This window comes from Rhodamnia argentea, chromosome 3 (genome assembly GCF_020921035.1).
Source record: "Rhodamnia argentea isolate NSW1041297 chromosome 3, ASM2092103v1, whole genome shotgun sequence".
NCBI lineage: Eukaryota > Viridiplantae > Streptophyta > Magnoliopsida > Myrtales > Myrtaceae > Rhodamnia > Rhodamnia argentea.
Genome location: NC_063152.1, coordinates 4275955 through 4300450, shown reverse-complemented (window position 1 = coordinate 4300450; position 24496 = coordinate 4275955). Strand labels below are relative to the sequence as shown.

Sequence of the window (24496 nt, the reverse complement as noted above, 5' to 3'; positions counted from 1 at the left end):
CGTGGCGACTTTCTTATCGACTTTATACAATGTTTAAGCCCTACTTTATCTTCAAACAATGGTTTAATAATCTTTGCGGAGCACCGATTGTTCAACGCGACCGATTCTTGTTTCCTGCAATTAAGTAGGTCGGGTGGCATAACGCGTTACGCTACTTTCATCGCGACCCTACGTGCATGGATGGGGCCGGCACGAGGGCTACACAACAAGGACACCATGAGAAGGAAAAGCCCTAAATGTGATTGGTACGCACCAACTACCTTGGTTCGACTTCAAGCTCGACAATATGAAAGATCGAAGAACGGTGATTTTAATACCCTCCGACAATCTCGGCATGTTTGATCGTAAACCTAATACTGAGAGGAGGAGTGCTCCTGGTCGTGCCACGTGGCAGGGCTGGAAATGACAACTGTTAGAACTTAGAGAGAGAGAGAGAGGAGAAGAAGAAGAAAAATGTCACTGTTCTTCGCACGTGGAGCTTACTTTCTGAGTGTCTCCCACATGATGGGACTCTCACGAATGAATTCTCTCAGTTACAGAGAGATTCATAATGTCAATATCAACTTCATGGATTAGAAGTTTATTAGAAGCTTATCTACTGGAGGAAAAATTCATTGTATGAAGAATATTATTGTTTTTCTCTTGGCTATGAGTAGAAACCTCAACCCTTTTTCGAGATCTGTCTTTTAGCTTGGTCAAAATAGTATAGTACGATTACATTTTTCTTATTATTATTTATATTTATTGTTATCCGAGTTCAGGCAGATGACCTAACAGTTCATGTAAAAGTCACTTTCTTCGCTGCCTATCTTTGTGGCCAAAGTTTAATCCTGAAGTTCGATTTTGGTCCCTCGATCCCTCCTCGACCAAAGGAGGAAGATGTCACCGGGACACCAGCCATTAACGTATCGGCCTCTCGACACGGCAAAATTCATTTAGACTGTTAATGCACTCGAATGGGATATTATCGTCAAGAAATGTCGTCATCATTATCGTGTTTGAAGAGCATTAACTGAAGTGAAAGGTGATTACTTGTCCAAAAACAAGATACGATAATCCGTTCTATCCTCGATAATTGATTCGAATGGATAAGAAAGGCCTGTGATCCGAGAATATCTGAAATCTTATCTAATTTGTTCATGGCTTTCTTCTTTTTAATCTTCATTGGGGAAGGATGGAGCAGTTGAAATGGGATCCACCTCACCCCATGGCGCATGGCAAAGCGTGGGAAACAAGGCATGTGGCCAAAGCACCGAGGAGAGGGAGAAGGACCATGCTCAGGAGAGAAACATGCACGTTCCCACTTTCATTGACTTTGGGATCTCCTTCTCTAAAGACAAGATAACTTACCCCTTTCCAAATATGGGAAGATAGCCATGCCGTGCAGCATATGCTTCAGATGTGTCCAAAAAATTCACACAGGATGATTGACGTTCACGTTAGCGATTTTCGGCTAAAATTGACGGGATTGATTGAATTGGCAAAACTTGAAAAGGCTTAAGCCTCCAATTAGCAAAATTAAAAGATTTAGGATTGAGTCGGCAAGAGTGCAATAGGTTTAGGACTTTTTGGATAATTTTCTCGGATACATGAGTTGACTAATTCGTTCAAGCTTAGTTCTCTTTTTTTTAACTTTTCCGAGCTCAATAGGATGAAAAACGTGCTCATTTTGATATCTTCTTATGGAGAAAAGCTTAAGGAGATGAACGAGTCACTTCGCCCTTTTGAATCGAACAAATCTTACGGGTCAAAAGGAATGAGATGATCCTTTATTTGCATGACACATCCACCATGGAATTAGTTGCGGGGTAGCAATTTGAGCCTCACGTATCGCCAAAGAAACAAAATCTAACAACTTTGTGTGTTGGCAGTCAACAAGTCCACGGTCTTAAGATGGACCACAAGCCATTATTTCAAAGTGCAGGTGACCACAAATAACCAAAGAACGCATGAGAGGCCAAGAGTTGGAGGAACTTAAAAGCAATGGGTCCGGCAAGCCTCGATGCACAGAACCTTAAACTTGATCCAAACTCGGTATAACGACACCACAACTCCCAAGAGATGTGTACGCGCACGTCGGTTTTAAGGGAAATATCATGACGATCATAATCTTCTTGATGTAATATAAAAGACAATAGGAGAAAAGAAGCACGCGTTTAATGGTCCATGAATAGCCCTTTCATTAAGCAAAAAGAGCCATTAACGTTCACAATTTCATTGGAAGTCACTTTCGGCAATGATGTTGTACTAATTCCTCTTTTGAATGGTAATATGGAAAGACGACAAATTATTCTGAAGAACCGTACTATATCGATATTCAATCTCTATGGAATAAAATGAATTTCAAATGAAGTGGTCAGATTAGTGAGACGGATAGAACAATTAGCCCGTTTAAGAATTCTTAGTAGACAACAGTCTTACTTAGAAATAGCCGACCCACGTGATACTTTTGTTTTGTGGAAACCCTTTTGTTTTTTTTTTTTTTTTTGTCCTATCGGAATGGAAACCCTAGTTATTATCGACATGCAAAATCATGCAAATTGAAGACTTATATTAGAAAGGGGCCAACCAAGAGTAGTTTTTTTTTTTTTGAAAAAAAAATTAGAACAACCTAGTGCAAGTGTTTTATGTTGTCCTTGCTTCTTGTAGGATAGCACGTGTGGTCGGATAGGCAATCCAATTAAATCCTTTGACAATCACATGCAATGGAAGCTCATCAGAGAATGCTCTCGAAAACATAAATGGATATAGGTGCATCAAGACTCTAGGGTTTATGAATCATGACCATTGATCAAATGATCATCATAGTTTAAAATGTTTCTTTTTCCTGGCTCCACAATGGTGTCTTAATTTGGCATAGAGGAAAAGGGGAAAAAGAAATGACTGCTATAGTGATAGATGTTTCACTTTGTATATTTTAAGTTGGACTTTGTTATCCCGACAGATCTGTTATTATTTCCGACCCCATGATTTTTCAATTAATGAGTGTTTTATGCAAAATACGTGATGATGGTATGTGGATCCGTGATAAAAAATAACCGACGATCTTGTCAAACCGTTATGAAAGCATTTCCCTTTTAATTTATGTGAGTAACTAGAAACGGGATCTTTTCTGACAATGACACCAAAGTGCTATTAAACGAATGGAATATTATGGAATAGAGCCAATTTGAGGTTCCCTAGGGAATGACGCATGGAATATATATTGGGGCAATAACTTTGTACCAGCTTGTTTTTGCTATTTATATTTGAAACGGAGAGCAGCTGAATCTCGAGATATTATGACTTCATATTAGAGACCTTTTAAATTTTACGTAGTAGTTTCTCCCCTGCAATTTGATCGACTTCAGTTAGGCCATGAGATAATTTAGCAACATGATAAATTCAACTTCATGGTGTTGAGGCTAACAATACAACCTAAAATGTGGGTAAATAAGCTAATGTAGAAACTAAACAGATTTATGAACATATTTGAAATATCATATACAAGCGCTTTTATCAAACGAACGTAGGCAATAAAAAGCAAATAGAAGATTCGAACGCATGCATATATATATATATATATATATATATATATATATAAAAAATAGTTCAGCATATAACCAAGCCTATGTTCATTCTTTACCACTAACGGTCGCAAGACATTTCGGAATCCACTTGTATTCTCAAGAGGGCTATAATATAGCAAGAACAGTTTCTTTAACATTATAGATCACAATATTAAAACTCACGTACTGCTTTTATACATGTTTGCTTCTCTATTCTCGGATTAATAAGGTAACAAGGACTCTACAATTGAGAGAATACAAACAAATAACAGATAGATTCGCGCAACAAAGAGAGAACTCATTGATAGTAGAGTAAGCTTTCTCAATTTCTGCCAATCCCTTCAACTTGCTTCGATCCTCTTTTATAGACATTCTTTCTCCTATATTCCTTGGAAATCGACTCGCAATTTCCTATCCGTTGATCTTCTCGGTTATATCACCTACCAAGATTCTACTCAGATGTTTACCTTCTTCCGGTTCTTCCAAGCATATTGACAACTATGGTTTTACCCTGCTGTTTACTTATCCATGGTATCTATAAATCCTCACAAACTTCCCATTCCTCCTAACTTGTTCACCTTCCATGAGGTCCATCCAGTTTGTCAACACATCAACACATAATATCGTGTTCACCATCTATCAAGATATTCACACTTTGCAGATATCTTTAGGTAATCAATGATACATTCACAATCTTCCGGAAATCATCATTATTGATTTTGAAAAACATATGCATTTATCAACTGAACATTAAAATAGATAATTTTGGTATCATATAAACCTCATATGGAGGTACTCCCAACCCGTGGAAATCCTGTTTTTTTCCGTACTTGAGATTTAGAATCATTTGATACGACTAACTAAAGATGGTAAAGAATTTTAACTATTGAACAAACATAGGTTTTTGGAAACAATAACCTTGAAAATGGTATGAAGTCTCAATGCGTAGGGGTGCACTAATGCAAAGTTCTTACGTTTAGGGAATTGTGTGGAACGAAAATAGTTTGGGGTTACATTGCGAAAAGAGAAACACTTGCATGACATTACCGTTAACTTGCAAAAATGGCGGTCAATCCTCAGCCACTCATTTTTCGTGATAGAGGAAGTGACCTGTGTTTTGCTTGGAAATTTCCACGCCTTTGTGTTAGAGAAAGGAAAATTTTGTGGCCGTCATACCGTCTGACCGTCGTGCGAGCAACCCTCTTGTGAAAATGACCCAACTTCAGAGTTCTTGTTGTTGTTGAAATTTTCTTTAATATGTACGATTTTGAAAGAGAAAAATATAAGTGATCAAAATGCATCTTTCTAATATGACTAAATACGATCTTCAGTGGAATTCATATTTACGTAATGAAAGCCACTAACCCGACAATCTAACAAGATTGTCATTATTTCCGACTCTTATGATTTTCTAATTAATAAGTACTTTATACAAAACACGCGGTGATGGTGTGTGAATCTATAGCAAGAAATAACCGATAGTATTGTCAGATCGTCAGGAAAGTCATTTTTCTTACATAATAATTATAATTATTTTGTTATTGTTGCACCCCCACCAAAACAAATGAAAAAAATCTTTTCCCACAGACCACAATGATTAAAGAGAGTTGTCCTTCCCCATTTATTTCCCTAGCCATCACACCTTTCTTTCCCACTTTGTGGTTTCACCTCATTGATGATTTTCTGCTTGGCATGCGTTGGTTTTCTCTTTTTACTGTGTGTGCTTTGCCGTGATGTTATAGTTGGTCATCAGTCATCAACATGGAAATCCCATGGAAGGGAAAATCAGAAATCCAAAGAACAAAATGATTGGATCGAACTGGTAGGACCTCCTTTGATGATGATGATGATAGTATTGTATCCAGGACGTTATGTTGCTCCATTATTGTTCCCATTTTCACATAGTGGTGATGAAGACAAAGATCTTTCATGGACGCATCTCTAGGGATTCTTAGCCATTTTGGTACAAGTTACCACTTGTTGAAAAGTTGTTCCGAGCTTCAATTTTTGCTCGAGCTCTAATTCTGACCGGAACCTTTTTTTTGTCGAATGAAAAAACATCAATATAAAATCACCGACGTTCAATCGATACTCGAATTTATCCCCCTCATCAAGTATCCTATCACATGAGTTTCCGAAGGCATCATGAGTCGAAAACATGATGGGGTGACGGATTTGAATATCGACTGAAAGTTGGCGTTTTTTCACGGATCGGGACTCGGCCTAAATTTTATGCCTTTTTATGTGACTGAAAATATGTGCAGGCTAGGTTTAAGATAGAGAAAAAGGAATTATCATTAAAGGGATAATTCTCACAAAATTTTATATATATGCGTTTAAAGAGGTGGAGGCTGTGGAGCATAAGATGAGATCTAAGCCATGCATCCATGCAGATACATCTGTCAGACCCCAGTTAATGCAAATCGACCCCTATGCCTGAGAAGAAAACATGAATAGCTGTCATGAAAACGAAGATGTTTTGCTGGTTGGTTCCTTCAAAATTTAATTGGGTCGGAGTCAGCAGCCTTAATCACAAATAGCTTCCTTAGTTCCCACTGAAATGCTTAGAGATTATCGTGTATCATTACTAGTATGTTAACTTCATATCCGGTTGAGTTTAAGACATGAAAGTTGGCATCAATGGAGGGTAAGTTGTGTGTCTAGATGTAATATCTCCATAGTTCATATATCATTTAGGCATATGTGAAGTTACTATGCATGTGTATCCTTCCGAAAGTTCAGAAAGATAAAATAGATAGGAGAACACAAAAAGCATAACCCGTGCTCGATTCGATGACCACTTACGTACCTCTAACAAACTCCTTTCAGATGCCCTCCGAGCGAAAACCCGACAATGGAGAGGCCGGACGGCGACCGCCAGCAACCTCATCTTGGCCTCTTGTTTTAGGGTTTGGGTGGCGTGGTCTTTAGTTGGTTTTCAGTGGTGTTGGGTGGGTGAGAGAATTTAGGCAATTCCAGAAAGAATTTTGCAAGATTTTTCGTTGCTTAGTCATGCACATCAAGAAAAAGCAGAAATTAGAAGTGTAAGTTTGCACCCAGAACGGGACCCAAGAAAACCAAACCCAACAAGGAGGATGACCCAATAGTGCTCTCAGTGACACAACATGGTAGGGGTCCATCAGCCCAAGAGATAGTGATCACATTCATTCTCCACGAGTTCAAATTCCTTACTTTAAACTTAGATTTGGACCTGTAAACTTTTGCTTTGTCCCATTTTGATTCTACCAATTGCTCAGTTCTCTTCCTTGTTGATCACACTTACTTTCAGTGCCTATAAATATCACCCCCCATTTCCCTCAAACCTCTCAGAACTGCCCCAAGAAGCTTCAGAGAGAGAGAGAGAGAGAGAGAGAGATGGGGTCGTTCCCTGTGATTGATCTGGAGAAGCTGAATGGTGAAGAGAGAGGAACCACCATGGCCAAGATCAAAGATGCCTGCGAAAACTGGGGCTTCTTTGAGGTAATTCAGCTTTTGCTACAGTACACATTGAGCACATTACATTGAACTATTTCATTAGGGCAAACTGCGTTTTGTCTGATGGTCTGAAACGATCGTTTTCCTATGTGCTGATTTTCTTTTTGATGCTGTGAAGTTGGTGAACCATGGGGTATCCCACCAGCTGATGGACAGTGTGGAGAGGCTGACCAAGGAGCACTACAAGAAGTGCATGGAGCAAAAGTTCAAGCAGATGGTGGCGAGCAGAGGCCTTGAGGCCGTCCAGTCCGAGATCGACGACATCGACTGGGAGAGCACCTTCCACCTCCGCCATCTCCCGGTCTCCAACATCTCCGAGGTCCCCGATCTCGAAGACGACTACCGGTGATTAATCACTGAACATTTCTTTTTCTTGTGCCTAGATGTCCTTAACATTGCTCACTTTGGTAGGACATAATTTGCATAAATCATGATGCACCTGAGTCCTTTCAACTTTTCTCTTAAATTTGGATATTCAAATCGTCATTTAAACATGATACCGAAGTCTCAAACACAGATTTGGTTTAATTTCGAATGCCACGATCTCGATCGGGTGACCAGTCCTCGTAGTTGCAATTGATTTCAGACACGAAACACCCTCCTATATTGAAGATCTATATTCACATTTTACTCGATTTGGCGAAATAAAAATCGGTATCGGCCCGTGTCCGCACAAATCTAGTATTTTGATGACTAAGGCTATGTCCTTATATTTGTGATTATGATCAACAGGAAGGCAATGAAGCAATTTGCACTAGAGTTGGAGAAGCTAGCAGAGCTGCTTCTGGACTTGCTCTGTGAGAATCTTGGCTTGGAAAAAGGTTACTTGAAGAAATCCTTTTATGGATCTAAAGGCCCGACCTTCGGCACCAAGGTGAGCAACTACCCGCCGTGCCCGAAGCCAGACCTCATCAAGGGGCTCCGAGCCCACACCGACGCCGGCGGCATCATCCTCCTCTTCCAGGACGACAAGGTCAGCGGCCTCCAGCTCCTCAAGGACGGCCAGTGGGTCGACGTGCCGCCGATGCATCACTCCATCGTCATCAACTTAGGCGACCAACTCGAGGTATGTCTGCTTCGACCCATTAATAGCTGAGATCCTCTCAATTTGAGGTCACAAATCTAACTTGATTTCGTGGCAACCGTAGGTCATTACGAACGGCAAGTACAAGAGCATCGAGCACCGCGTGATCGCGCAGAGCGACGGGAACCGGATGTCCCTCGCGTCGTTCTACAACCCCGGGAGCGACGCGGTCATATACCCGGCGCCGGAGCTGGTGGAGAAAGAAGAGAAGGGCCAAGCGTACCCCAAGTTTGTGTTCGAGGACTACATGAAGCTCTACGCGGGGCTCAAGTTCCAGGCCAAGGAGCCGAGGTTCGAGGCCATGAAGACCATCGAGCCATCCATCAATTTGGGTCCAATTGCAACTGTTTGAGCTTATTCGGTAGCGGAATAAGAGAAATGTCTCTTTACTATTTTCTTAAGTAAGTCTTAAGTGTGTTCGAAGATCAATACATATGTATGTGTCTGCTTGTACTTGAGTTTGCCTAGACATAACATAATAAAAATGTGGTTTTCTAGGATGCCACCAAACCCGTTCTAAGCGGCCGAATCCCGCCAGGACATTGTAATGTGATCGCATCGCTCGTACGAAATAGTATTTCCATTTACGATGAATGTAAAACATGATCATCTCATAATGAACAAATCGTGCCGATTTCGATCCTACATATTGTTGACCTCACTTGGATAAGAGTCTAGATCGATCCGCTTCCTACATGTTGCCGAAGTCGCTCGGGGCCATGCCCACTTGATCGTGAATCTGCATCACACAGCACATTGGTTAAGACCGTGCTAGTTTCACTCCCGAGTGCTCGACTTTACACAGAGCTACAAGTTTGTCGCGCCGCCGCCACCACGCCGAGCGATGGAGCTTTGGCCCCTCACGACGCGACTAAGTAATCCGCTTTCACTCGGCGCGCTGCTTCGAGCGAAAGAATCTCCGACGTCGTGAGCAAAGATTTAACCAAACCAAATCTCCCTTTTCTCATCATTGGATTGGCAAAGTTGAACGAGTCTTTTCACTTGTCCACCAGAGAGCTTTGCTCAGGATTTTGCCTGATTTGAGTCATTGTTGGGGCCATCCAGCAAAAGCCGAAGGAACCGGCGTTGATTCATCCATCAAACTTCCGCCATTGCCACGGCCAAGCAGATGCTGCAAAATTTGTGGCAGGCCAAAACTCACGAGCTTCGTCCTTTCTTTATCAATGCAAAACACCAACAGCAAAGGTTGTATCAGCTGAAATAATTCAATGAGCAAAGTAAGGGCATGTTTGGTACCGCTCCGGATTTTTTTTATTTATTTATTCATGTTCTTTTGTTCTTGGGAACAAAAAAAAAATAACAGAAATATGTTTGGTAGCGTCGGTCAATATTTTTCTGTTCCTGGGAACAATATTTTTGTTCTCGGGAACAAATTTGGAAAGCAAAAAAAAAAAAAAATGCAGCTTCTCTGTTCTCGGGAGCAGAATCGGAAAAAATCATTTCTGCTCAGAAACGTTCCCGGAAATAGAATCGTTATCAAACATGCCAGGTTATTATGCCAAAATCAAGACATCTCATTGCTAACAACTCGGTCCGTTCAGGGAATAGCACAAATCTATCATCTTTGTTTACATTAGCCTTTGGCGGGGCATTTTATCCCGAAATTCATCATACAGAACTCGGAGCGACAGGAGCGGATCACGGCCAATCTCGAAAGGAAATAGTGTCACGCACCCTAAATTTAGAGGAGCTATATTGTACGGAGCGGATGCGTGCACATTGTATCCATGTGGTACAAATCATCAAATTTTTTGTTTTAAGTATCACAGTAAACATGTTGGAATCCACCAAGTTTAACACCTCCTGATCTCTCTAACAACATAACTCGACTCAAACAGGCCCAATAAGATCATATCATCAAAGCCCACAAAAACTAAGGCCGCATAGTACAAGGCCCAACAGGTCGAGGGTACATAAGTCGTTTCGCTGGCACAGGCCCAATGCGATCACCGCATCAAAAGCCCATAAAAAGTCAGGCCCAATAGCACAAGGCCCAACAGGTTGAGGAGGGTATATAAGTCGTTTCGCTTCCGATCATTCCCTATCATTATTAGGGTTTTGCTTGTGACGGCTCGCCCAGCCCCGACCGAAACCCTTACAGCTCTATGGATGGTATTAACCGTCTGAAGAACCGAGTTTCTCCGTTTCATGGAGAAATCACACCGTTCATGGAGATATTAGGGTTTCCCTGATCGGAGCGCGTGCCGAGTTTTCAATGTCGTGAAGCTTCGGGCTTTAGTGTAGTAGAGATTGTTTTCGCGTTTTCGATTCGTACGTTCTTTCTAAACCCTCTCTGTTCTTTTCTCATCGAAATGAGAATCTGCGATGGGAAGTGCTTCTTCCATCGCCGATGAACTAGGAGGAGAGGGGAAATCAATTCGAAAGTTCGGCCGAGAAATCGTTTCATCCGCCATTGGTTCTCTGGATTGGCGGTATGATTGTTGCTCGTCTACATCCGCTGACGGCGATTCTTCGTAGGATTTTTGCCGGAGCATGAGATTTTGGAGTGCAGAGGGCGTGTCGTCGTCTCTTGTGTTCCTTCGTTTTGAACCGATTCCACTTTTCTTCGAACCCTTTTTATCACTTTGCCTCCATTAGTTCTAATGATTTCTTGGCTGTGTGTGTTTTTTTCCTTTTTTCTGGTTTGATTCGGTCTTTCTTAGGGCATTGCTTTCGGGTCTGAGTGATTTTTCGTTCGGACATTTGCTTGCCTCTTTGAGTAGCCATGTCGAAACCCAAGTTCGACACTGGGCTTAGTTAGGAGGCAAACATGAACCTGGAGGAGCAGAGGTTGATTTCTCTGGTCTTCCGACGGCTAAGGCCTTTTTGAGGGGACTGTTTTGCTGCTAAACCCAGATCGATTGTCCCCCAAGCAGCCTCGGACATTCGCCCGAACAGCAAAATTTGTTGCTAGATTGTAGTGGTTTTTCGCAGTAAAGGTAGGTGATTGATCTGAAGAGATCATCGGACTCGGGGGGGCACCTTGATTGTCTATGGAGTGATGTAGCCTTCAGAATAACCAGAGGGTGAGATCAATGTAATGCCCTCTGGTTCAGACAGAGGCTGAAACTAAATGGGAATCAGTTTGAGGGTGAGGAACGAATTCCCCGATTGTTCTTTTCCTAGATTGCTTCCCACATGGCTGTTCTTTGTCTGTTTTGTTGGTCGGCGATTAGCAAATCAAGAAATCAATTTTTAGGAAAATCTGGTGAATTTCCTATGCCGTTTCGGATAACAAAACTGATTTGTGTTTTTTCTATGGGAATACAATGCATTTCTAGCAAGATTATCGAGAGTTTTAAGTCACGGTTTCTCTGAGGTTTTTTCACAAGCAGTTGGTGGGCTTGCTGTAACGGGCATCCCAAATCCAATTTGATCTTTCAGGGGAGAAGGATTGGATCAGAATGAAGCTCTAAGAAACGGGATGATGAGAGAGAGAGAGAGAGAGAGCAGATAAGTGCACATCCAGACAATTTGTTAAAGCTGGGAGGAAGGCACGCTGGAATTAAACAGAACAGGACAGAGAGAATGGAACAATAAAGATGCCCTTCTCAGGCCGGAGAGCTAGAGAAAATGATTTCCAGACGAGAGAATATAATGAACTATTTTTCTCGTAAATCACTTTCCCGGAAACAATGTCAGCTTTCCTTTTCCCTGGGGGAAAGACAAATACAAATGCTGAATGATTGGTGTAGGGTTAGGATTTAAATCTCGTAACACCCCCTGCTCAAACTTTCGTTAGGGTTTTTTTGGACGTTAGAGCAGAGGCCCAAAGTCTTTATATTGTGACAAAGACACTAGTTTTCACATATAATTAAGTTAATTAGTCTAGGGCACATAATTACTTACCCCAAATATAATGTCGAGATAAGATGTCTCGACTCCGACCCAAAAAAAAAAAAAAAAAAAAAATGTCTTCGTTTTCCCAACTTTTATAAGCGGGGTATAGACGGACAGTAACATTTGGAAATGGAGAGTCCAAATTAAAATTGGTCCATGGAGCGTCAGATCTTGACTTGTATTAATGCAGTCCAGACTACTATTCAAGGCAATTCAACCAAAGCTCTTGATCCCAAAGGAAGATTATCATGTGCTATGCATCAACATACAGGGTACATCGATGCTCTGAGAGCCGTCCGCCGATCCCCTGAGCAATCATCACACGATAAATCCGCTCGCAAATGAATCTAAAGGAATCTGTCCTTTTACTCCAGTTTAATCTCATCACATTCGACCTTCTCGCACCGTTGCTCGATCCTATTAGCCCGGGACATTAAGCCGTATTAGCCTCGTACAAGCTGTCTACGAAATTGCGGATACGTTCTATACCAATAGCAACTTTTAGTTTTCGAAAGGGCCCGACCAATGAATTGAACAAAAGCCAGCAAGAAGTACATCCCCAGAAGGCAATGATCATGTTAAGTCGTCGTTTTCTTCTTCTTCTTTTTCTAACCACACTGTTCATGACATGTTGATCACGTTAACTTTTTTTTTTTTTTGGCCTTTTCCCCTACCCTCAACTTTTTCTTGGCACGTGAAAACACGATGGGCTCCGAGGTTGGCTCCGGTCAAAAGGGTTCAACCCAAACACAAGTGCTCTCGACAAAGCTCACAGTGGAGCTCTTTCTTTCTACGTGGTCAGTCAACACAAGCCCGCTGTAGCACGGCAAAGGCCCATGATGATTCACGAGGGGATTTCTAAGTCAAGATTCTCTTGGAAACCGTGCCTGGACTTGACTTTAGCTTTAAGTCTCCTTTCTTCGAGGCTAGCAGCAGAAGAGGCCGTGTCAAGCACGAGGATTTCGAAGTCAAGCTTCTCTTGGAAAACGTGCCATAACGACGAATCAAATGAATGTCTCGGTCCAGGAATCCGTACAGAGAAAAAGCAAAGGGTGGCGGCAGGTCCAGATGTGACAAGTATGCTCCCACTTCTACCGTGGAGGAGCAGATTTCCAGGGAAAAGCATGTGACCGAAGGACCCCGGAAGACTTAGACCGTCACGCACATCGACGTGTAGGGGAAGGAATGATGATAAGTCATCTACAAGTCTTTCGGTGCGATCCGCTCACCTATTGAATCACTACAATGGAGAACACGTGAAAGGCAAAAATAACTATTTAACTAAGGCTTTGATTCAGCATTAAAAATGAACATTGAGACTCTAAAATCTCTTGGCCAAATACAAATGATGTTTGGTTCATTTTTTGGCTCACTATAAGGAGATGTAATTGCATCTCAAATGCTCTTCAAAATCTTTTAATCCAAAGTACATCTAGATGTACTTTGGGTCAAAGGACTTTTACAAAATATAACTAATTTTTTTATTATTTTAATTTTGTCACCTTCGCTTGCGGCATCGCCCGCCACCCAAAGACCATCGCCCATTGGCGGCCGCCGTCGCTGGTAGCCAATCGCCGACCATCGTCGTTAGTCGCTATCGCGATTGCCGATCGTCGCCCGCTCGCCGACTGCCGCCGCAAGTCGCCGCTAGCCAGCCGCAATCGTCGCCTTTTTTTCAAAAAGAAAAAATATTTTACGAAGTTCATTTTTCACCGAACAACATTTACATCAAAATTAATTTCCAAATGTGTTTTTAAAATACACTTATCAAACACTACTTGCATTTTGAAAAAGACTTTTATCCTAAAGGTATTTACATTTTTTCAAAGTCCCTTAGTCAAATGTTAAACCAAAAAGGATCTAAGTATACAAGAGAGATTATTAAAGTAAAGACGCTAACATTATAAATGCAAAACTCGGCTCCAACGCTACGTAAAAAGACAAAACAAATTAAAAAAGAGAAGAATTAGAGATTGAAAAGACCCAAAAGTAAAAGGACACAAGAAAAGCAACTGCAATTCCGTCGCTCCGGCACATGCTTACAAAAAGATAAAGCAAATAGATAGATTCTCTCATACAGGAGCCGGACGCAACAGGCCGTAAACTACTGGTGTCAAAATACATTCAAACCATCTGATTAAAAAAAAAAAAACTACATTCAAACCACAAAATGCATTTGAAGTACACTCCCGAGTACAACAGATTCAGATTGGGCTATTACAAGGCAGACCTTCCCAATGCTTTTGATGAAATCCAACACTCAACAAACAACACCACAGCCTCGAAAATTGACATTTCAGACACCGACATAACCAACCCCGCAGATAGCATCAAATGAGGTGCTCAAGCCCCCATTCTAACAGGACAACGTTTTAAGGGGGAAAAAAAAGGAACATTCACCCTCGATATTTAATCTGTACATATGAAAGACCCCGCAAAAGTTGAGGTCATCAGGGGACTCTTTCCTTGGAGACGAGCTTGACCCTCCGGTTCGTCATAAAAAGCTCTCCCATTAATCGACATTGCACGACATTCCTCAGTCTCCTCACTATCGGGCAATTCGAATGCCTTCGACCTGTGGAGTATGGACCATATAACACTTGCGCTATGGAACAATGCTTCATAAGGGGGAAACTCTTTCCTTGGAGAACAACTGACGCCCAATTAGTCAGAAAAAACCCTCCCATTAAGCAACAACATTGCATGACACTCCTCAATCTCAGGCAATCGGAGTGCCTTCAACCCACTGGGTATGGAATGTTTAACAGAGCTTGTTATAGAGCAATGCTTCACATGGATTGGCTTGGCCGGGCCATGATAGATGCTCCGTTCTAATAGTGTTCCAGGCACTATCATAAAAACATGGCCGTAGCAACTTTCATGTGTGGTACATTGCCGCTGAACTGTATCGAACACAAACTTCCTAGCATAACATACCAAGATGGCACAAAGGTTATCGATTAGAATCGATATAAAGCTTCTTCAGCTGCTATAGCCAGTATCATCCGCTATTGTTACCCATGCTTCTCTCCACAAAACTTACAAGTCACCTTTTGCTCTTGGAAGACAAACACTGAAGCAGCTTATTTTCATTTTGGCACTTTGATCAATAAAAGCCTGCAAGCACATGCTACTGACATGAATGGAACCTTTCCTCCACTGATCGTGAACGCTCTCAGGTTCCACAAAAATGTCATTTTCAGAAGAAGGCTCTGCTCGTCCACTCTACTCAACTTGTGACAATCAGTATTAACAAAAAATCTTTCAAGAGGGGCCCATGATCCATCCATTTGGAGCATGTTTACAACCCCAAACCTTGCCACTGCTGCAGTCAATTGTAATTTTCAATTGAGGACATTCAAGTATTCTCGGGGAGAATGTTGCAGGATCCACATGTCACATTCCTCCTCCAGCATCTTGTAGAGTCCTAGAACGTCAATTTTCTATAGAGGTGTCGATAATGATGTCAAAGGCAAGCTAGCTGGTTGGAATTTCAGATACGAGAACAACTGTCGGTTCAAGTATAAACACTCATCTCTCTAAAGTTTCTCTGTAAAGATTCGAGATGGGCAAAGTGAGCAATAGTTCTGTAGGAGGCAGAGCTTAGACGACTATAATAAGGGGTGAACGAGTCATTTGGAGCCTAAGTGCCGCACAGTTCACGATCTCAATTGTCTGCCCATGACAAATGGCATTAGATCGAGTTGTAGAGAGCATGGTTCAGAGAGTCAGTAATGCACACCAAGTGGTTGAGAGAATGTCAGAATCAGTTGTAACCCCTATTGCCGTTGTTGGAGAAAATCTCAAGAGAAATCTTGTGCCAAGAGGACTCAATTAAGGGACGTCATGTCCTCCTTCAACGAAAATCTCACCAAGGCGTTGTTAGCCGTGGGCAAATTGAAGCATGGGTTCAAGGACTTGAAGGGGCAGAACAACAGGGCCAACTTATTATGCACTATCCAAGGAATATTGCAATCCATAGCTTGAATTTCGAGTTGTATGGTTCTAGCCTGCAGGCTTGTCTGATAGTAGGTTTCCTTACTTGTCCTAATTGGTTCTTCTCCGTGTTACTGCACAAATCAGCAGTTTGATCTCCATGGAAAGGAAAAAGTATTCTCTACTTGCTGGCTGAAAGGTAAGTTGTGCAAATCAATCTATCGTTGATCCGTCCATGTTTTTGCTAAACCATTGCTGATGATACGTTGGTCCATATCGTAGAAAGTTGAGCCATGAATCTAAATACTGAGGCAAACAAATGTACCTCGCCTATTGCATTTCCTTACGCTGAGTAGTATGCCGCACCTGGAAAAACCAATTGGCAGTCATGGCAAGCCCTTGGGCACACAAAAGCATTTGTCAATTGTTTTTCAGATATGTTTTGCACATATTAAAGGACAATCTTACACGCATAGGTTTTATCATAAATTGGACGGGGGAAAACAAATCTCATGAAAGTTTCAAGAACTACTAAATGCATCACACTTTTAGAAATAACTAGAAATAAATCCCTTGGGCACACATGGAAACTCGCCAATAGAGTCCTCCGAAATCTCCATCATACTAGTTAGCTATAGTTTTTGCTCACGTTTCATACCTCCATGACCATGTCTTATTAATGGGACGACACCACGCATCATCTTAGGACGGAAAGAAAGCCACTCATCTGATGCTTAAGTACATTACTAAGATGCAATTAAATGTTTGCCTCCCTCCAAAACAAGATCGTTTTGCTTTAAAAATTGACAACCCAAATGAAGCTATAATCTCTCAATTAAAGTCCTACTTTTTAAAATATCATGCTCTATAAAATTAGTTAAGCAAAGTCACTTATCAGAGTAATCGCAGTTCATAGAGATAACTCACCGCCCTTGCACAACTATGCCTCCATTAGCTCAGAGAACAAGCTTGAAACCCACTGAGAGGAAGTCATCCCTGGACAAGAGGGAGGCAGTTTCTAATCAACTAAACAATCAATGACAGTATTAAAAATGAGAGTTACGAGTAAGCCAAATCACCAATCAAAGTACCAGAGACATTTTGTTGCACATTCTATATAACAGTGATTGCTGCTGGCAGCTGCGAGTTCCCCACTACTAGACTAAGCAGACTGACAATTAAATCTACCATTAAGTAACCATAACGGTACAATGGATGGAATGTGATCAGAAATAAACTGACACATCTTTTTCCCTTAATTTTGGTAGTCTCAAAGCTAACATGTTGAATGGAACAACAATTGTGACGAGAGGAACTTTGTTCCTATTAATTGGTACAAATTACAGCAACAAAAACGTTCTGTTCTTTTTTTTTTTCTGGCTGTTTTAGCTCTTAAATAGATATTCTTTCACAGAAACCTTATTGAATGTGCTTTCCTGATATGCATTATGCATAGACTCCTCTTCTATAACATGTATTCTCCTTTCAAACTTTTTTTTTCTTTTATGAGAAAAATATGGATAAAAAAACGAAGGAGCACACGACTGTTTTGTTTTGTTTTGTGAAACATAATTTGGCACGTAGTCTTCAATTCCAACTTCCCAATTCCCACATTAGTTCCCCTTGGTTCTCAATCATCTTCTCTATTTATAGTCCATATTTGCAAATTAATTCGATCACAAAACCACTTTAGTCTCCTAGGCTTCCCAAAAGTTATCCCGTCCACAAAAGAGAGGATCTGATCATCCTTCGCATCAATTGAACAACTCTTCTTCCTCTAGAAAGAGCTACCCTTTAAGTAGGACATTTATCATTTTCACATCAGTTTCCTTGTTCCATCCCAAAAGCTGTAGGAAAGTTTCTTTCGCTTCAACTTTTCACAAACACGCAAGAGGGAGGAAGCAGTACAAGCAATCCACTACACCAACCAGGTTATTAAAGGTCTGTCTATGAAGAATCTGAGACAGTTCAACACAAAAAAGCTTGCTACTTTTTACAAAGTAATTACCTCTTGTTCCTATTCTCCTTCTCTTCTAATTGCTGCTGCCTCTTCTTGGTGATTCCTCCATAATCATCGACCGAAACAAGGGTTCTCAAACAAATTTCTGCTTCAAAGGAACTTGGCATGCCACTTATATTGACCTTCTTGATGCACTTAGTCTCTAAATGATACCAAACAAGATTCTTACTGTCTTGTCTCACCAAAACTTGACGACCATTCTGGGAGTAAGCCAGTGGCCGGGCAAATCCAAGAGGCCTCGCAACTTCAGATTGAGGAATCGAGAACAACTTAGCCCATGATTCTTTCAATCCATAATCTTTCATAATCCACACGTCGACACCCATGTGATTGTCATTAATGCTGAGGCAAAGACACCCTCCCAGGACGGCCACATCCATGTCAAGCTTATTATCTATAACATCAGGCTGGTCCACGAGCTTAAAATCCTCAATACGGAAATCAAAAGCCACCAACAGGTTTGCTGAATCCGAGACCAGCTCCCGAGTCATTATCCAGTGCAGACGACGGCACGCAAAAACCCCCATTTTCCGGGGATAAACCAGGGAGTAAGGCATATCATGGAGCCGCTTCCACGCGTTATTTTTCAAACTATAGATACTAACTTCAGATTCAATCGGCTCAGTGACGAGCTGAACCAGCCTCAACAACATGTAATCATCATTCCCATCGTCATACCCAAACCCATAAACGCAAACAGAGAAAGCCGATGCGCGTCGTACCTCGACAGCCGAATAAGGCAAGAACTTATGCTTCCTAGTAGAGGGATTCCATATGACGACGTCGTCGGCCGCGTTGGAAATGCAGAGCAGGCCATGACAAGAGCCCAGCACCTTGATCTGGTCGCTGTAGCACATGAGAGGGTAGTTCATCTCCACCACGCTGCGCAGCGACCCCAGATCGAGGCAGTAGAGGCTGGAGGAGTGCCTGAGGAAGAGGCTGAGGTTGGTGCTCGACTCGACGGACCGGCTGAGGTGCGACTTCACGAAGCGAGGGCTGTCTATCGTGCTACGCCACCGCCTCGACACGCACCTGAACCGGAGCAGCGACTCCACCGGCAATCGGTCCAGTATCTCGGTGATCAGCTCGATCGGAAGGGTCCCCATTTCCCCCCACCCACAGGGCTACTTCCAAAGGTACCTCGCCCTCCTTGCAGAGACTCGAGACGATACGAAACCGCGAACGAGGAAGATAACGACGAGAAAAACGCTACCTTTCTTAGGCGAATCGATTCACGCCGATCTGGAAGGAATAGGTTCGATTTGAGAGAATCATCGAGGGAAAAATGAGTATCAGTGCGAGCTGAGCTGAGCCGAGCTTACCTTACCTTACCTTTCTTCTTCTTCTTCTTCTTCTTCTTCTTCTTCCTTCTTCTTGACAGGAGGATAGAGAGAGAGTGTGTGTGAGAGAGAGAGAGAGAGAGAGAGAGAGAGATAGAGAGATGGATTAGGTGTCCGATGTGCGGTGTGAAGAAGGCGACTTGGCATCCGAAGCGCCCTCATATACAAGCAGCGGCATCTAGGGTTTTCCTCTGTTTTCTTTTTTTTTTTTACTTTATGTTTTTCTTTTTTTTTCTTTTTGACCTTTAATGCCACTGAAACCACATTAATCTTCACGTCAAAGCAAAAGAAAAAGAGGGAGCATGCTCAACGCTTGTCGGTTTTGTTTCAGGTTTCGAACGTATAGAACCTGGAATAAATTTTAATGTTTTTTCCGATTCACATCTTCACGCCATCCCGTAATTTTTCATGGTATTTCGTGATGATTATGTAATTTAGAATCGCTTTATCTCTGAGACTTTTATTTGGTTGGTATTTCATATTATTACTATGGATTGTAAGCAGCAATTAATTGTCATTAAATGTGAACCTTTTAATTAAGGATACATTTGAAATTAGACAGAACTCGAAACCGATTTGGAATCAGTGACAAGGTAGGTTCTAAATTTTAGAATTTACGTGATAGATTTCAAGTTTCAAAAAAAATGAGGAACTTGTTCCGATCATTTGAAATCTATACGGAACCTGAAGCTATTTACATCTAATTTTGTTCGAAATGTTTCATCAAATCGCCGACGTGGAATCCACGCGACGGACTCACCGGGCGATCGCGTGCGAAGTGGATTCGATGTGAAAATTAAATACAAACCGAGCCGCGACTGCGTTTTGGCGAAGCGAAAGATCTAAACAAACCCGAAGAAATGCGATTGGAAAAACATACCAAAATCTCTAATTTTGCCGCAATTTTTATACCGAGAATGTAAAAATATATATATATCAAAATATTGGGATTTTTGTTTTTCCCCTCTTTGAGGCATGGCGATGCGTGGCCGCAATTGCTACGCCGCGGATTATGCTGGGGAGTTGTTGGGGTGCTGATTTTCTGACAGCGACGAGATGAGGTGGTGCCAAAGTGGGCCCCAGCCTCCTCCCCCTCTCTCTCTGTCTTCAAGTCCGCTGAATGTTCGGTTTGAGTGGGGTCCATTTGACAAAAAAGGACAAAAGAGGAAGAAAAATTGGGCAAGGACATTTAAAGGTGGCGTTGGAAATAAAGACAAACATGAAATTACGATCGTATCCTAAATTTTTTTTGAAAATTACAATTTGATCCTAAAATTTTGAAAAATACGCAATTAAATCTGAAAACTTATCGAATTTGTGAAATGAAATCCGCTGCATAGTGTCTTGTAACTAGGGGTACGCCGCCGATAAGTCGGTTACAGGACGTTGTGCGAAGCACGGGTTGACGACGCGGGAGCTGCAATTCCGATGACTCATCCCAAGCGCGAGAGGCTACTATATCTGCTTATTTGGTGGTAGCCGGTTGAAATTAACGTGGAGTCTATCTTTCCCACCGTCACCTCTCTAAGTTGAGAGAAAATATTTTTCCCCGTTTCTCTCGGAGAATATTTCTAAAATTTTAAGTTCTTAAAGTTCACACGAATTATTCGACAAAAAAAAAAAAAGTTTATACGAAGTAGTTTAAGAACTTGCTCAATCTAATTTGACAAAAAGACAAAAGAAGAAGAAAGATTGGGCATGATCGTTAAAAGTGCATTGAAAATATAAAAAAAAATTACGAAAAATTGCAATCGAGTTCTAAAATTTTTAAAAATTACAATTAAGTTCTAACATTTGGAAACAAGGCAATCAAACCCTTCTGTTGATTACATTTTTGAAAGTTTTAGAACTCGATTGTACTCTTGACATAAAATTTAGGATTTGATTACACTTAAAAAAGTTTTAAAACTCTATCACACTTTCGTAACAAGGTTTAGGACTTACAATGCACTTATCCCTTAATTTTATGTTGACCGACACATGTTTAATTAGTTTTTTCTACAATTAGTCCTTAAGTTAGGTAGATCCAATGCACAACATACTCTTCATGTGAATACATTATATTTTCTTACATCATCAATTACTTGATAACTTTCGAGTTATTTTATATAATTTTCTATCATAATCGATGATCGAAGCGCACAACTATGCTTGAAAATCGCACCCCCCACGAGTTGAATTTTCTAGATTGTATATTATATTTTCGTCATCGATCGAGAGCATTCTTTCACAATGAAGTCAATGTCGAGATAAACACCACTATCAGACGAAAGCGAACTGGACACATAGAGTCTACACAATCGGCACTCGATCCAATCGACAATGGCGACGACAATATGATCCAATGGAAAAAAAAATATTTATACAGAAACTCGCGCAAGTTCGTTCATTTTTACGGGGTAAACGTGGAAACGATCTCGAAAATCTAACTCTATTGGTTCAAACTTTAGGTTTGAAACTCACGATTATATGAACAAAACGTCGTCGTATATGTACACAAGAAAAGCCGACATCTCCTTTGTTAATTCCGCCAGGGAGCAGTCAAGGTTGTCTTGAGAGGAACCTTTTCCACTCTGTAGGCGCGACAAGCACCGGTGGCAAGGCGGCAGCATCTTTGAAAGCTACAAACGCTAGATTAATGGCCGAGACTTTTACTTTGATAATGATTGATATCTCATGTGTGTCTAAATATAAGTCGTGATCATGAATTGTAGCCGCAAATAATGAATCGTTCAACTAACAATAGATGTAAAAACTGGGTAGATCTTGAAATCTGTAATAGAATAGATTTCAGAGCATGCGAGGTCAGTTTCGGGTTAAAAAATTAGAGAACCCGTTCCGTCAGATAAGTTTTAAATCTCGAATGGAATCTAAACCTGCATTGAAATTGCCGCTCCTAGTTTAAAGCGACGGCCTCGTCAATTGAGAATCTACGAATAGCATGTGAATACCAAAATAAAGAAATTTGAATCAATCTTATCATTTCGTAGAGCGGAAGCTACGTGGATTCGCCATTCTCATTCGCTCGAGTTGGATCTACACGTGTACCGCATTTTGTGATCAAAAGCAAAGAATAATGCAAAGGAGCGGCGACAGGGACGCACCAAGGAGATCCGGAAATTATTGACGTTGGAGAACACTATTCTAATGCAAATTGAAGGAGCAGTGGCCCCGTCGAGTGCGTGCCCCCGTCGAGTAAAAGTCTACTACGAAGTGTTAGATCTATTGAGATCGCTCTTGACCTTTGTGGCCGTCCCCCGGGAGAGCGGGTCCGGCCTTTGACCGCGGCTATCGTCCTTCTTTCCGGCAAAGACCCCGGAGGCGGAGGCGGCGGGACCTTACCCTCAAAGAGACGCCACTGGACAATAACCTTTTAATAGTATCGTGTTAGAAAATTCGATTAAAAAATTTAAGAAGCCGGACAAAGTTATAATTTTAATATCTGAGCAATTCTGACCGTGACTAGGACATTTAGGTGAGCAATCAAGGCTCAGGGCGGTTGGAAGTGGTCACAACCCACCTAATTTTTTCACCCACCTAATTTTTTCTTAATTGCGAGGGCGGCGCTGCCCTTTTCATTCTCGCCCAAATTTGTTAATCGAGGACACTCTACCGGCAAGCCGATCAATAAGTTTGTGCAAAGCACAAGCCAACAAAGTAGGAGCCAAAATTCCGATGACTCGCTTTAGGCATAGGAGGGGTTATTTAGCCGCAGCCTACCTAGCAGTAGCCGGCTGATGCTGACACATGTCCACCGTCCCTACAGCCGCTTCCCCCAATTCTTGACAAAGTTTTTTTCTTCTCTCGAATTTTAAGTCCCCAAATTCAGACGAAACCTTTTTAAGGTCGTGCTCAGGACCAACAAGGACATTTAGGTGAGCATCCAGGCCCAGGGCGGCTGGAAATAGTTGCAATCCACCTAATTTTTTCTTAATTGCGGGGGGCCCGAGTCGTCCTTTTCGTTCTCGCCGACGAGTCAAAAAGGCACTGATGCCAATTTAGAAAGTGGAAAAGATAGATTAATGCTGACAATTCACAAGGTATTTAATCCGTTTGTATACTCATTTGCAGTCCGTCGCGCAAGTTATTATACTAATATCTTTGCGTCACCCGTTACGTTCCCACCACCTACCAAATCAGATTCCCCTCTCTCTCTCTCTCCTTCATATTCAAGTCGTATCGGGAAGAGGAGTTCACAGGCGTCAAGTACTTTTTACAGAGACCAACCAGATTTTCGGTCGTTCAGCTGGTCGGCATGCGAGACCCCAAACAGGCAAATTTGCCTTCGCGTGAAGTAAAAACCCACCCAGGACCGCAGGCCCAAGCGATCGCCATGTGCGAGCACGTGCTGCCCGTGCAAAGTGCAGAGATCACAAGGAAATGGGCCAACTGGAAAGTGCGTGGAAAGAGGCCGCCACCACCATTAACGTGGTGGTGGTCCTCCAACAAACATATTAAAAGACCATCAAGAAAGGGAGCAACTTGAGCTCGAATCACGACATCGCGACCCAGAAAACGCGTGAGGGTCCCATTCGCCGGCCCCACCTATGAGTAGAGCTTTTATCCGATGCGCGTGGACCCGACACTAGGATGGAACCGAGAAAGGACCGAGGGAAGAAGCGGACGATTCGGATGCCTCTCCTTGCAGAGGAGAAGAGAAACTACGGGACACACCACTAGCAATCTCAGATAAAGTTCATGCACTCGTCCGGACATTGAGCATCTACTTTGCATCCTATTCTGCTCTCAAAAGACGACGACTCTGATTCTCCTTTTCTGATACCCAACGGCTGCTAGGGGCTTGTACGGTAACACTTTCCACAAAGTGTTTCTGTTCCGAAAGTATTCTCGAAACACTTTTGAAACAGAAACGCGTATGGTTGAAAAATATTTCGAAAGTATTCCGGAGAACACTTTCGAAATAAAAAAAAAAGAAACAAAAAAAACTTATCTTTGGATTTTGGAACACTTTTTAAAAACAATTCGAAGATGAGCTCGTGCAAGCCACCACCGCACACCATTGTCGGCGAGGAGCCGGAGCGGCTGCCGCCGCCGCCGCCGGTTGCAGATCATTCCTTTTGGTGAAAAAAGCATTTTTTTTTTTTTACTTGCCAAACACGTTTACGTTCCGGAAAATCGTAACTTGGAACAGAAACATAAAAAAATGTTTATGTTCCAAATATGTTTCCAGGAACAAAAACGTTACCTTACG

General features: G+C 41.8%; 2 protein-coding genes and 3 non-coding genes across 8 annotated transcripts; 4 read left to right on the top strand and 1 right to left on the bottom strand.

The window, feature by feature from the left end:
• The first annotated feature begins 399 nt into the window (after positions 1–399).
• On the top strand, positions 400–8627 carry LOC115757065 (1-aminocyclopropane-1-carboxylate oxidase). Its single transcript, XM_048276094.1, has 5 exons — positions 400–437; positions 6898–7028; positions 7162–7388; positions 7776–8109; positions 8192–8627. The coding sequence occupies exons 2-5, from the start codon at positions 6924–6926 to the stop codon at positions 8477–8479; spliced, it is 954 nt and encodes a 317-aa protein (XP_048132051.1). The 5' UTR covers positions 400–437; positions 6898–6923; the 3' UTR covers positions 8480–8627.
• Positions 8628–10462: 1835 nt separating this feature from the next.
• LOC115757085 lies at positions 10463–10603 on the top strand. Its single transcript, XR_004017283.1, has one exon. It is a non-coding gene; the product is annotated as a small nucleolar RNA snoR111 (small nucleolar RNA).
• Positions 10604–10894: 291 nt separating this feature from the next.
• Positions 10895–11036, top strand: LOC115757086. Its single transcript, XR_004017284.1, has one exon. It is a non-coding gene; the product is annotated as a small nucleolar RNA U19 (small nucleolar RNA).
• Positions 11037–11151: 115 nt separating this feature from the next.
• Positions 11152–11290, top strand: LOC115757087. The gene has a single exon (XR_004017285.1). It is a non-coding gene; the product is annotated as a small nucleolar RNA snoR138 (small nucleolar RNA).
• Positions 11291–14137: 2847 nt separating this feature from the next.
• Positions 14138–19321, bottom strand: LOC115757053 (F-box protein CPR1-like). Of its 4 annotated transcripts, none has more exons than XM_048275818.1 (4): positions 19277–19321; positions 17933–19186; positions 16852–16920; positions 14138–16290 (listed from the first exon to the last, which is right to left on the bottom strand). In XM_048275818.1, the coding sequence occupies exons 2-3, from the start codon at positions 19048–19050 to the stop codon at positions 16881–16883; spliced, it is 1158 nt and encodes a 385-aa protein (XP_048131775.1). In that variant the 5' UTR covers positions 19051–19186; positions 19277–19321; the 3' UTR covers positions 14138–16290; positions 16852–16880. The 4 variants fall into 4 exon arrangements, with proteins under 4 accessions (XP_048131775.1, XP_030553000.1, XP_048131776.1 ...); XM_030697140.2 differs by lacking the exon at positions 19277–19321 and having other exon boundaries at positions 17933–19080; positions 19119–19265; XM_048275819.1 differs by lacking the exon at positions 19277–19321 and having other exon boundaries at positions 14138–16322; positions 17933–19265.
• Between the last annotated feature and the right edge of the window lie 5175 nt (positions 19322–24496).

What these genes read in the sequence shown, in the direction of transcription:
- LOC115757065 (XM_048276094.1), top strand. Translation starts at nt 6,924, where the DNA reads ATGGGGTCGTTCCCTGTGATTGATCTGGAGAAGCTGAATGGTGAAGAG. An exon ending in GATCTCGAAGACGACTACCG is followed by an intron (nt 7,389 to 7,775) that starts GTGATTAATCAC and finishes TATGATCAACAG; the next exon opens with GAAGGCAATGAAGCAATTTG. An exon ending in ACTTAGGCGACCAACTCGAG is followed by an intron (nt 8,110 to 8,191) that starts GTATGTCTGCTT and finishes TGGCAACCGTAG; the next exon opens with GTCATTACGAACGGCAAGTA.
- LOC115757053 (XM_048275818.1), bottom strand. Translation starts at nt 19,050, where the DNA reads ATGGGGACCCTTCCGATCGAGCTGATCACCGAGATACTGGACCGATTG. An exon ending in AAGGAGAATAGGAACAAGAG is followed by an intron (nt 16,921 to 17,932) that starts GTAATTACTTTG and finishes CCTCTTGTCCAG; the next exon opens with GGATGACTTCCTCTCAGTGG.